Source organism: Telopea speciosissima, chromosome 3 (assembly GCF_018873765.1).
Source record: "Telopea speciosissima isolate NSW1024214 ecotype Mountain lineage chromosome 3, Tspe_v1, whole genome shotgun sequence".
Taxonomy (NCBI): domain Eukaryota; kingdom Viridiplantae; phylum Streptophyta; class Magnoliopsida; order Proteales; family Proteaceae; genus Telopea; species Telopea speciosissima.
In genome coordinates, this window is record NC_057918.1 from 21932673 (window position 1) to 21944756 (window position 12084).

Genomic DNA, 12084 nt, shown 5'->3' on the forward strand with positions numbered 1-12084 from the left:
TCTACATCAGTTTTCTGCTTCAAAACTGTATTTTGTATATATCCTAAGCATTTTCATATGTTTCTTGACCATTTCCATATGTATCTAGCATATCTTGCGTTTCTACGGTACGATAAAATACGTCTCTTAAAATACCCTTCCGATACGATACCCGATACCAATACTTTAAACCTTGCTTATGACACATAAAATAGAGTTTTGACGCACAAAACACCTTATTATGCAGTATGTAAATATATATCAGCTTGATGCAAGGATTTGAGTCGCTTTTACCAATCTAGTGTTGCATAACCCAAAAAAAAAGAGATTTGAGCACCAAAAGAATAAGATATATGCAACTTTACCACTTTTTCTCCCAAATCTGTTTCGATCCGTGATTGTAACACTGTAAGTCCCCAAAACTTGTTGAAATTGTGAAGATTAAGGTCTTTTTATGTTAGATGATTTCTTCGAACTCATATCAAAGAAAAAAACATGTTTCCAAAGCCTTAGGTTGCTCTCAGTTTCATATCTCAATCACAGTTTCTGTTTTGCAGGTTTAAATGAGGCTTATCAAGTGTATCTTACTTGTATCGGACCACAACGGTCCCGTCTCATACAAAAAAATTTTGAAAAATAATTATCGTATCAGTATCCACCAATACCGATATGAATCGGCAGATACAATATGATACCAACGGATACTTAAAACCCTGCTATCAATAATGCATCGATGTTGCTGACAATCTGACAAAGTAATAAAGAGTACCTCCCTCGTTGAATCCTGGACAATTGCATCATCTACAGCAGCCTCCCAGTCATCCTGTATATGATGCAGAATTTCTATTAGTTCATTATGCTTTCATAGTGTGCACATCCATATGATACCTAAGTATATAATTTGGTGAGTATGAGATCAATAGAATAAGAAAAGTAAGCAATTTGGATATTTTTCAATACTGGACCGTTCAAGTATTTTATTCCACAATATCTCTATCATCTCCAAAGGCAACTTTACAATATATAAAGCAAAACTAGTAAAGTTAGACAGACAGTAGGGTTATGTGTGAGCATGTGTACACATGCAAGTGTAGGTGTGTGTTTATTTGTGTATGTGCGCATGCATTCTGTCTCTGTAGTTGTGCTTATCTCTCTCTCTCTCTCTGTGTGTGTGTGTGTGTGTGTGTGTGTGTGTGAGAGAGAGAGAGAGAGCTATAGCATAAAGGCAGCCAGGCAACACCCAGCCACCACAATATATAAAGCAAAACTAGTAAAGTTAGACAGAGTAGGGTTATGCGTGAGCACGTGCACACATGCAAGTGTAGGTGTGTGTTTATTTGTGTGTATGTGCGCATGCATTTTGTCTGTGTAGTTCTGCTTCTCTCTCTCTCTCTCTCTCCCTCTCTCTCTCTCTCTGTGTCTCTGTGTGTGTGTGTGTGTGTGAGAGAGAGAGAGAGAAAGAGAGAGAGAGCTATACCATAAAGGCAGCCAGGCAACACCCAGCCACCAAGGAGGTTAAAAACTACAACTGGATTACAAATAGGCATGACACATCCACCTCCCCACCACTGACAAATACACCAAGTAAACATCAAGTACTTTACATGCTCTAAAAAGCCATAAAGGGAAACTTCCGGATATTTGGAGGTGCGACTCGATTGGAATTATTGGCAAGCTAGCATTCTGCTCATCTATTCATCACTTGTGGCAGCAACAAACTTCCGGATATTTAAAAACAAAACAAGGAGTAGGCCTCAGATTTGTGATGCAATTAAGGAAGATGTCCAAATCAGGTGTAGCTCTATATCCTGTCTAGTGCGTGGATTCCAAAGAACATTTATATTATATAACATTGGGGGATTCAGATTAATTGGATTACTCAAATTCTGAAGCCAAGATACTGGTTTCCTCCCCCCTAGACATGTAGTTGCTTTAGACTGTGATGAGTCGCTGAATCAGCATAGAGCTTCTTATGGGGGGCTGGTTCATGATGATGTTGTTGTCCTTGTCTCTGCATATTCAAGAGTTGGCAATGATAGTTCTGTCCTGACCGTGGAGATGCTCGCCATATATACGGGTGTTGTTCTGCATAGGGAGAAGAATCTATCTAAGATCTCTATCAGATCAGAATCCAAGTTGGCCATTGAGATTTTGAAGAAAAAGGTTCCCAGGCCTTGGAGGGTGCAACACTAGAAGAGCTCAACCCTGCACTTACTTGGGAAACTTCATTGCTATGAGCTTAAGTATGTTTGGAGGGAGCAAAACCAACCAGCAGATCAAACCGCATCATTGGCTACTGGATCTACGGAAATCATCGTTTACCCTCAGGTTTTTTATGAAGAGCTATTGTAAGGATGATTCTGACATGTGTATTTACTACAACTTGTAATCTACTTTTTGTTTAATGAAATTATTTACTTATCAAAAAAAAAACCAATGATGGGAAAGATCACCTGATTATAAGGAAATCTTTAAGCAAATGGGGGTTGAACTACTTAACCCTCACTAAGGGGAAACAATCTGGGTGGGTACTGATTACAATCAAACTTGTATCAGCTCTAATATGATCATTCCTTACTGATTCCAATGTCATCAAAATTCTGATGCAAACTGATGCAGGTTCCTAGTTTTGAAAGCTCACAACCCCATCTCCCTCATAAGTCATAAAATTTTTCTTTGACTTCTCCCATGGCTGGTTTAACTGTCTTAGCATTCCACTATTTCTCCAGCTGCCTCCTCTATTTACATATCCTCAGAAACATCCAGAAGGAACTTACCCGTCACATCTGGTACAAAATCCAATTCATCACTATACGTTGGTTATCATCTTCTAGTAATCCAACATCACATTTTGATCATTACCCTCTAGTACCGGAACAATCGATAGTTACAACATTGCATTCAACAAAGTGTCCCTCAATTCCCTTGCTTCTCCCCTTTCGATTCCCTTGTCCTCATGAGTCTGAACTTCAATTCTACCTGTCACCTGCTATTCGAAATCAAACTTACCACTGATCTTCTTGGTTTAATGACTTCATATCAATCTTGACAGACCACCACATACATCATCAAATGCTTGAACACCGATGTGATCCAGAACATAAGCCCACTCAACTGAAGCGACCTCTCCTTCACCATGCAGTCAGAGACCCTTTTATTTATCATTGGCCACCACCCCAATTTAGCTTCTGCAAAGTCCACAGAACCTCTTGATGGGGTTCTGGTCACCTAAGATCACTAGGTTACAGAAATCCAAAAGAGAACAAAATTGCAGGACAGGGAACCAATCAGAAAATAGAAAAATTAAATTTCAGAATATTTAAGAGTTTGATTTGGCTATCAAGCAGGTCGAGTGTTCTATATTTTTAGAGGAACATGATATGAAAAACTGAAGCCAATACAACTGTTCAAAGAATATACAGAAATAGAGTAGGTTTTAGGGGGCCAATGCTTGGAGCATGTCTAGAAATTTGGACAACATATTTCGATTTTGATCCTGGTCGAAACAAAAATACATGTGAATTCAGGGGTCTTCAATGTTTTGGTATTTTCACCAAAATGGGCCATATTGCGGTGCAATTTTCACTCGGCCATTTCAGTGGTATGTTTCAGTGTCATTTTGGTCATTTTGGAGGTATAATTTGGTTTCAACTAGGGTTGAAATGCCCGGGTTCAAGTCTTGAGAGCGGTCACTTGGGCAAAATGACGTATGTGAGGATCATCTCCAAACTCACTCCTCCCAAGACCCCGCGTAAGCAGGACCAGCAGTAGGTAATGACCCTTTAGAAACAATAGAAACAGAGTAGGTTTTCAATATGTTATATAGCTTGAAGAATGCAACTAATTCAACTCAACTAAACCTTATCCCAACTAAATGGGGCTCGCTACATGAATCATGTTATCTTGAAGAATCTGCTTGCAAAATGTTTTACCAAGATTTGTGACCATGAAGAGGAGGGAGGGGGGAGAGCGGAATTTATAGGCAGTGCCTATTTTCTTTTCATTTACATCTTGTAGCATTACTTAAAACATGTTTCTTGTGTTACGAGATATTTCTTGCGCCTTTTTCATTCCGTCCTCTAATACTTTCATGATTAAAAAAGAAAACTATTGAGATCAAATCAATCACATATCAGCCCATACAACCAACACAAATCTAAACTTGGACAAACTCATAATTTTATAGTTACAAGTTTAGACACCAATCAAGCTAAAGTCTCAATCCCTCCATCTTCTTCTCTCACAGTCTGATGAAAACTTTGTATGGGTCAAGACCTATTGAAGCTAATCAGACTGTCCCGAGTTCTAACAGATAACCCACAGATATGGTGACCGTAAACTCACAAGTACATTTCATTCAAGTAACTGCTTTTATTCTTCTAGTACAATCGGCAAGCACATTTCATTCAAGTAACTGATTCTTTTTTTAGTACACAATTGAAGCTGAATATACAGAGCATTTCAAAAAAAATACCTCTTCCTGTTGTTCGACATACTGTCGAATCCAATCAGCTTGAGACGGCTGCCTAGAATCCAAAATGTCATCTTCCCAATGTCCTTTGACTCTAACAGCAACTCCAGGCGTTTGTTCCTCAATTTTAGTGGATGGATGTGGCGAAGGTACCCAGTCATCCTTAGCCGCAGCTATTATACCAATGGAACCTCCTGACCCAATTTGAATAGAAGAACCAATTACACCTATTTGCACTCAAAACAATGCCAATCAACGAATACTAAATATCTTATATACCTTCATTGGTATGCAAATAAGTACCACTCGAAAACTTTAAGGGAAGCTCGTTCCCGGGCAAGTTAAAGCACAGCCAGTCAAGAGTAGTCTCAAATGTAGCCCCATCCTATAAGAGAAACAAATCTACACTTCAAGTGCAAAAGAAAAAGATAAACAATCATCTGCAGAAACCGAATTTTTTTAGTAGGGATTCAATACATTGAGAGTGGAAAGAGCGCGTTCGATCTGATCGTCAGTGAAGCCTTCGCAAGATAGCTTCTCATAAATAGTTCTGAGCTTCTTGGCCTTCTGAGATTTGGAAAGTATTTCACCGGCGGGATTGGTGGAAGGAGGGGGCGTGGGCTTGTTGGAATTAAGCAAGAGACGGCGTAAACGTTGCTCGTTCTCTGCCGATATTTGGAGTTTCGGACCTGACGATGCTTGCGGTTTGTTCTTGGAGGACGAAGAAGAAGAAGCTCCTCCCCCCTTGTTCTTCTGCTGTTGTTGTTGCTTCTTTTTGGGAGCCATTTTTTGGTTCTCTCCCAACTCCCAAGAGGGAAGTGAAGAAAGACCTGAAGGACTTCAAAGTTCCAACTGCGAATCTAGTCTACTGTCCCGGGCTCTGGACAGTAGAATTGTTGAGAGTTGAGACAGTATATGGGCCCACGTAATGGTTTGGGCCAAATCGCCAAACGGCTGGTTTCAAGCATTTTTTTCTTGGGACTCATTTATAATTTGTTGATAGTAATCCCTTTGTTTCTCCTTCAGTTTTTTATGAAAATATTGCCATGTTATCATCTAGTCGTATAGTGCTTTTTCAAGTTTTTAGGTTTTTATACAATAAATTTTCAAATCGATTCAAACTTACCACATATCAGAAACAATGCTTTGAATTTTTTTTGGGAAAACTCAAATTTGTTTAAAAAAAAGAAGTTCGGAGAGTCATATGATTGATATACGCTTTTAAACTAGAGTATAAAGCATATTGTAATCTAACTGAGGCATTTCTGATCTAGGTTCTCTTCCTCAAATAAGTTACAGTGTCCCCAACCCTTGAGGACATAGAAACTATGAAAGGATGTGTAGAAGATCAAATATATGTCATGCAGTTGGTATGGTAAGTAAATATCAGTCTAACCCTAGACCGGAACATTGGACTGTTATCAAATTGATCATGAAGTATTTGAGAAGGATAACTAATTCATACTTCCAGACTAATAAAGTTGACAAGAAGTCCACTTACGAGATGTTGTTTATTTTAGGAGGAGGGGTAGTCATATAGAAGAGTGTCAAACATATGTCAACTACAAATTCCACGACTGAGATTTGAGTATTCAGCAACTTGTGAAGTAGTCAAGGAGAGGGTGAGAGTGAGAAAGTTATCGGCTGACCTTGAGCTATCAACTGACCTCGTAGAACACCTCATATACATGTTATGTGATACAGGGGAGCCATTGCTCAAGCTAAGGAAACTATAGTTCATCAAAAGAACAAACATGTGAAACACAAATATCATTTCATTCAAGAAATCATATAGCGAAGCGATATCACCATTGTCAAAGTTGACTTTGTAGATAATCTAGTCGCAACAAAGGGACTCACACAGGTTGTATTCAATAAGCATGTTGAAAATACGAGTATTATAGTAGTTAGACATTGGTTTTGATGTACAAATGAGAGATTGTTGGGTATTTAGCATATGATGTGTGTCCATCAAACCCATTCGATTTAATTCCATGCCAGTAAGATCTATAGTGGATGTTGGTTGTATGGGGTAGAAAACATAGTGAAAGTTTTCTACCATTGTGAGTTTTCAGGTTGTGTTATCTATAGGATTGTGCTTTTGTGCAATTAAGAAGAATTCAAAGAGTACCCTTTAGGATCACATCACTTGGAATGATTGGAACCGTTAGATTATAATATCCAATATAAACTTTGTTTAAAAGCTAATGCTAAAAACCCTAATTGAATATGAGAAAAAGAAAACTTGAAGAGAAGAGAGAGTCTCATCTAGAGGCCTCCCCCCCCCCCCCCCTCCCTTTCCAAAAAAGAAAAGAAAAAAGAGAGTCTCATCATCTTCAAGTTCAGGTTGCGGTCATTTGAAAAGCAGTTGACAAAGATCATCACCAAGTGTTGCATTCCTACTCTCCCTTGTTATTGATTTCGTGATTGTGGTTGTTGAGATCCTTGGGCGATTTTTTATTTATTTTTTTATCGGACATGTTAATGGTGAAATCGTTTCTGCCATCATCATTTATCACATACATAAAAATATAATTAATAAATCCAAACAACAATGGCCAACACCAAGCTTTCAGTGGTTGAAAGAAGGACCATCACAATAAGCACACTCCTTGAGGGCCCCCTCTTACGCTCATATTCTTGTTCTGCAAAATTATCAGGATTTCATCAATTACCATTGATAATGTTAATTATTTAAACAAGAAAATGGTTTCTTAGGACTGGCATTTAAGGATTTTTTCTTCTTCTTCGATGCATAGCTTTATATATCCCCAACATCAAGTAGATGGCCGATTTGGTTAACTGCTATATAGATAGAGTACATGGACTTAGACTCAGCAGCATATTAAGGCTATGTTTGGTATGCAATTCTGAGAATGTGCATTACCATTCTCAAAATGCAGAATGCATTCTTAACTAAACACTATTTTGGATACATGTTAGGGTAAAATGTATTTCATCGAATACCTCACATTGCCTCAGAAATACAACAGGAATTTCTACACTCACCAACACCATATACTAAAAACCCCAAACCGATCAGTAACTGGACCCATGGAAACAAAATGGAGGTCCTCCAATGTTCAGTAGATCCCCGTATGTTGCAAAGACGAAAGAAAAGCTGAGTATCTAGGCAGTGTGCTTTCCACAGTATCTGGTAACAGACCCTATTAAGTGTTATCAGAAGTGATGTTGACTCTCGTCCATCATTTTCCCCCGGGTAGAACTTAGGAAAGTAGGACCACAACACGAAAGGAAAACAATTCATATCTTAATTGAAAACAACAAATAGGTAAGTAATTCATGTGAGTATCATCCATGTACACAAATTCTATTCTTAGTCTGAATTTCATTCCCTTTGCAATTCAGTCAGTCTATGGTGATGTTGTTCACAATCTGGTTTGTGAAATAACTCAAGAAGAGATCAGGTCAAATAGACTCATTGAATCAGCTATTAGCTAAGATATATAAAACCGTTTGTACTTGTACCATACATACTCGAATTGTCTCTAACTATCCACCAACTGTAGACCCAATTAAGATGGCAACAACAGCTCCACTAAGCATTCCGATCAAAAAGCTTGTAGTAAGATAATGTGATGGGCAGTGTATAAGACTTCTCTGTTAAATACATTGCAGTTGAATATCACGGTAATGTCCTTGTACCAGATGAAGTAGAAACTCACAGCAACAAAGTAGTCCTCCTCCTGGAATCAGAAACAGCTAAAAATGGAGTCGAATCGTATCAGAATGATACTATGCTTAAGGTTTTTAAACGCCCTTAATTGTGCAATCTGGGTTGACCATGCGTTTATACCTCCAAGATAAAACTACTCCCTAATCACATAAGGTGCACTCCTAAATATGATTACACAGGGAGCCCGAAAGCTATACTCAGTAACTCACATCAATACGAATGGACTTGCACAAAGGAGAGAACACTAACTGCAATAATATACTCGAATGGAAAGGAGAGAACACTGACTGCCAACAGTATACTCAAATGGAAACAAAATTTCAGGATGAAAAGAAGAGGCACGAGGAATATTGATACCAATATTTTTATTATGGAAATACTCCCCAAAAACAGAGCTCTTAAGAACTGAAATGGAAAGGAGAAAAGGCAAGAAGAAGAACTATAAAGGAGGAAGGCGGGCCTGCAAGGACACTGAGTTGAATCAGCAAGAAGAGTGAGACAGAGGAGAGAGGGAGTTATCAGCCAATAGAACTTGTGCAAGCAGCATATGGAACCAGAAAATTTCATTCAAACCTGAAGTGATGGGGATGGGGTAGCTTACATTAAGACTCTTAAAAAGATGAAGATAACTTTTTTTTTTTTTTTAACCCCGAATATTACTTGGGACCCGGGCTGGCCCCTACGGTTTTATTAAAAATTAATAGAGTAATAAAGAATACAGGGGGGGACATACCGCCTTACCCCAGCCCATCACAAATAGAGTACTCACCACTCGAAAAAAAAAAAACTATCCCTCCCCTACAAAGAAAGAAAGAAGAAAATTAATTCCTTAAAACTGGTAATCCAGCTTTGTCTTCCTGAAGAATGGCCTGTAGCGGACCCAAAGGGATGCTACCAGGCTGAAATCTGGTTGATGCCTCAGTATCACAAGAATGATTGGCCAACCAGTCCGCTGCTCTATTGCTTTCCCGATAGGCAAAGGAAACATAGGCCCTGGTGTGTACCATCAAGTCTTGAATCTCCTTGAAAAGATACCATCCTCTCCACAAACTACACCTCTTCGAATTAACCACTTTGACAGTAGCCTCAGAGTCGCAATTGACCACCACATCCAAAATTCCCATCTCCTGGCACACCTTAAGCTCATCCCTTAATGCCCCAACTCCGCCATGGAATTAGTGCACGGGCCATAAAAGTTAGAGAAGGCAGTCAGAATCTCCCCTTGCCGGTTCCTGAAGATGAAGATAACTCAAATAAGGATTCCTAATGGAATCCAACAATTGAAACTAACCTGAACGTTATCTCCAAATATTTACGGCTTACCTGATTAAAATAATAACTATTAATAGACAAAAATTAACCCCAAATAAAAAAAATAAATCCCTAAGTATCCCTACTGGACCTAAATCTAGGTTTAGGCTTGGTTCTCCTTGGTCTAGGCTTCCGGATTGGGTCACCCTGGTCCAACCAAGAAAGTGCTGCTGCATCATGGGGTAATTCAACCCATTAGGGAGCTCACCAATATCATTGTACATCAGTGAGATCCTCATTAGAAGTCATTCCCTCTCATAGGCCATACTTTAGTCCTTCGCCAGCTCTTATCATAGACACTTGATGATGATTATTAATTTATTATTTTGGGAATTCATGGATGCATTCAATACTGTTCATGGATAGCATGATACACTCTGCCCACAGAGAGATTTCAGTCTATAACAAGAAGCAAGAAGCTTTTAGGGTCGCCACCATGCTGTATGACATATCCCTAGCTTCATCCAATGTGTGGGCATTTCTAAATAATAGTCCCCCTCCAATCCTTTAAAGCACCAATTTCTCTATCTTGATAGTAAACACATCTGGAAACAAAAAAAAAAAAGTAAGGACTGCTTCATTTCCTCATCCTCCATGTAATTAAAACTCAACTTTAAACGCAAGAATAGTTTTGGATTGATGCCTTTTATATTTGCAAGTTCAGATGTTCTAAGTTTCCATGTTGCCACTTCCAACTCTTTTGGGTCCCCCCTTTCCCTCATTGCCCTCCCAAAAGTGACGAGCTAATGGTACACTTACACATTCTTTGGCAACCACTCCTGCCACAGCATTGCAAGAAGGGGAGTCCACAACTTTATCTATCTGCCTCCTAAACAAAAACCAAGCATCTTTCTCTGTCAAAGCATTGAGGTGGATTGTTTTGCTTTTGCTTGTCACACTACGACATACCATCAGGCGTTTTGTTGTGAGTAAGATTTTCCCATAGTTCAAAAACTCGCCAAAATTTCGCTAATTTCAAAATGTCCGAGACAAACAGGAGGCGAAACCCAGAATCAGCATTGTTTCGCCGAAATTTCGCTCATTCCGGTCACAAAAATGCACTGTTTCATCGAATTTTCGGTCATTCCAGCCATTTGCCCCCCAAAATGGCCAAGCAAAACTCATGAAAAAAATATACTGTTTTGACGGAATTTCACCAAAATTTCGATATTTCGGTTTGACCGAAATGGCCTACCGAAACGAGATTTTGAACTATGGATCTTACAACCCCCATGTTGCTTACCAAGAAGAATCCCTATTACAGATGAATTTGCCAAACCAATCTAAGATATGAGGATCCTCTTCCCTTACTTCATCCTTTTGGATAGTTCATCTGCCACCTCACAAATTGTCCCCCAATTCTTTAATAAACAGCCCAAATGCTACCCAAGTTGGCACTGAATTTTTTGCAGGGATGAATATTGGAGACACAAGTACATTGACGACCATGTTAAAAAGCCCAAGTTGTTCAGCTTGCTTACCAACTTCGGCTGCCAAGTGTGTCTTTCCCACCCCACCTATGCCATATAACACAACTATATTGATTTCCTCATTCTTCAATGCCTCCATGACCTCTTCCTTGACTGATTTCCTACATTCTAAGGCCATGAAACAGAATCTCCATCCGAAATTGGTAGAGGGATCAATACATTGCAAATGATTTCCCTTCATCTAAAACCTTAGCAACCTCCCCCAACTTCTCCTCTGCCACCCTACTTAGGATATAATGAGCTGGAACAATCCTAAAGACCATTTCTTCTTACCTTTAACTGCATCATCTAACCACCTCCTCAACACATGTTCAATTTCATTCGCTCTCACCACCCATTCTGTTACTACTTCTATGATCAACTCTTCATCCCTTTAAGATCCTCCCACCAACCTTTGTATGCCATCACTGAGAGATACCAACTCCGCTAATCTATTTTCAAGATTATTAATATTTTCTTTGTAATGAATGTGATAGTGAAAGCACCTCTGAATTTTCCTACTAGGTGCTAACAAGGATTTAAAAGGCATTTGAGACAGATGAATAAGTAAACAATGGCTAAAATGCTACTCTTGTGCACAGAAGAATAGCTAATAAATGCAATTGAAAATTGAAATAGCAGGCTTACCACTCTTTCACTACAATGAGATCCAGCAGTTGCCATCTGATTTTGACTAAACTACTGCCAGAAGATGTGTTGTTTTCTGATTTGAATGATGTAGGGATCTGGTACATATATGAATATGGTGAAATCATCATGTGTTACACTCAAAGCATCAGCAAATATGAATGCTTTAGTTATATGCATCAATTGAGATTTGATTCTTTGATTGTGCAAAAAGGATTGAATATCTTTCGTAATGTGAAGATAAAAGCATTAAGAAATAGAAAGTAATGTGTACTTTGCTATAGCTAAGGGAGACAAGAATATAAATAGAGGGCTAAGCATGGAGGAGAAGAAGCAGATTACCAAATCAAGGTGCAATATAGAACTGTAAAACAACACAGAAAAGAAAATTGACATGTGGCAAATTCCGATGGCTAAAACTTGACACATGAGTGGAGGGAGATGTGGAGGACTCATGGATAATAATGGCTCCGTTGGTTAGAATGGAATTAAGTGAAATAAATTTTTAT

General features: G+C 38.8%; 1 protein-coding gene across 3 annotated transcripts in view; it reads right to left on the reverse strand.

The window, feature by feature from the left end:
- The window catches only part of LOC122655676 (DExH-box ATP-dependent RNA helicase DExH7, chloroplastic), a 116539-nt gene extending 111272 nt beyond the window's left edge, over positions 1-5267 (reverse strand). For all 3 annotated transcript variants that reach the window (XM_043849942.1, XM_043849944.1, XM_043849945.1), the window contains exons 1-4: positions 4928-5267; positions 4730-4835; positions 4454-4644; positions 749-802 (exon numbers count right to left, since the gene is read on the reverse strand). In XM_043849942.1, coding sequence (XP_043705877.1) covers positions 749-802; positions 4454-4644; positions 4730-4835; positions 4928-5236 — 660 coding nt within the window. In that variant the 5' untranslated portion in view covers positions 5237-5267. The remainder of the gene's footprint in view (positions 1-748; positions 803-4453; positions 4645-4729; positions 4836-4927) is intronic.
- Positions 5268-12084: the final 6817 nt, after the last annotated feature.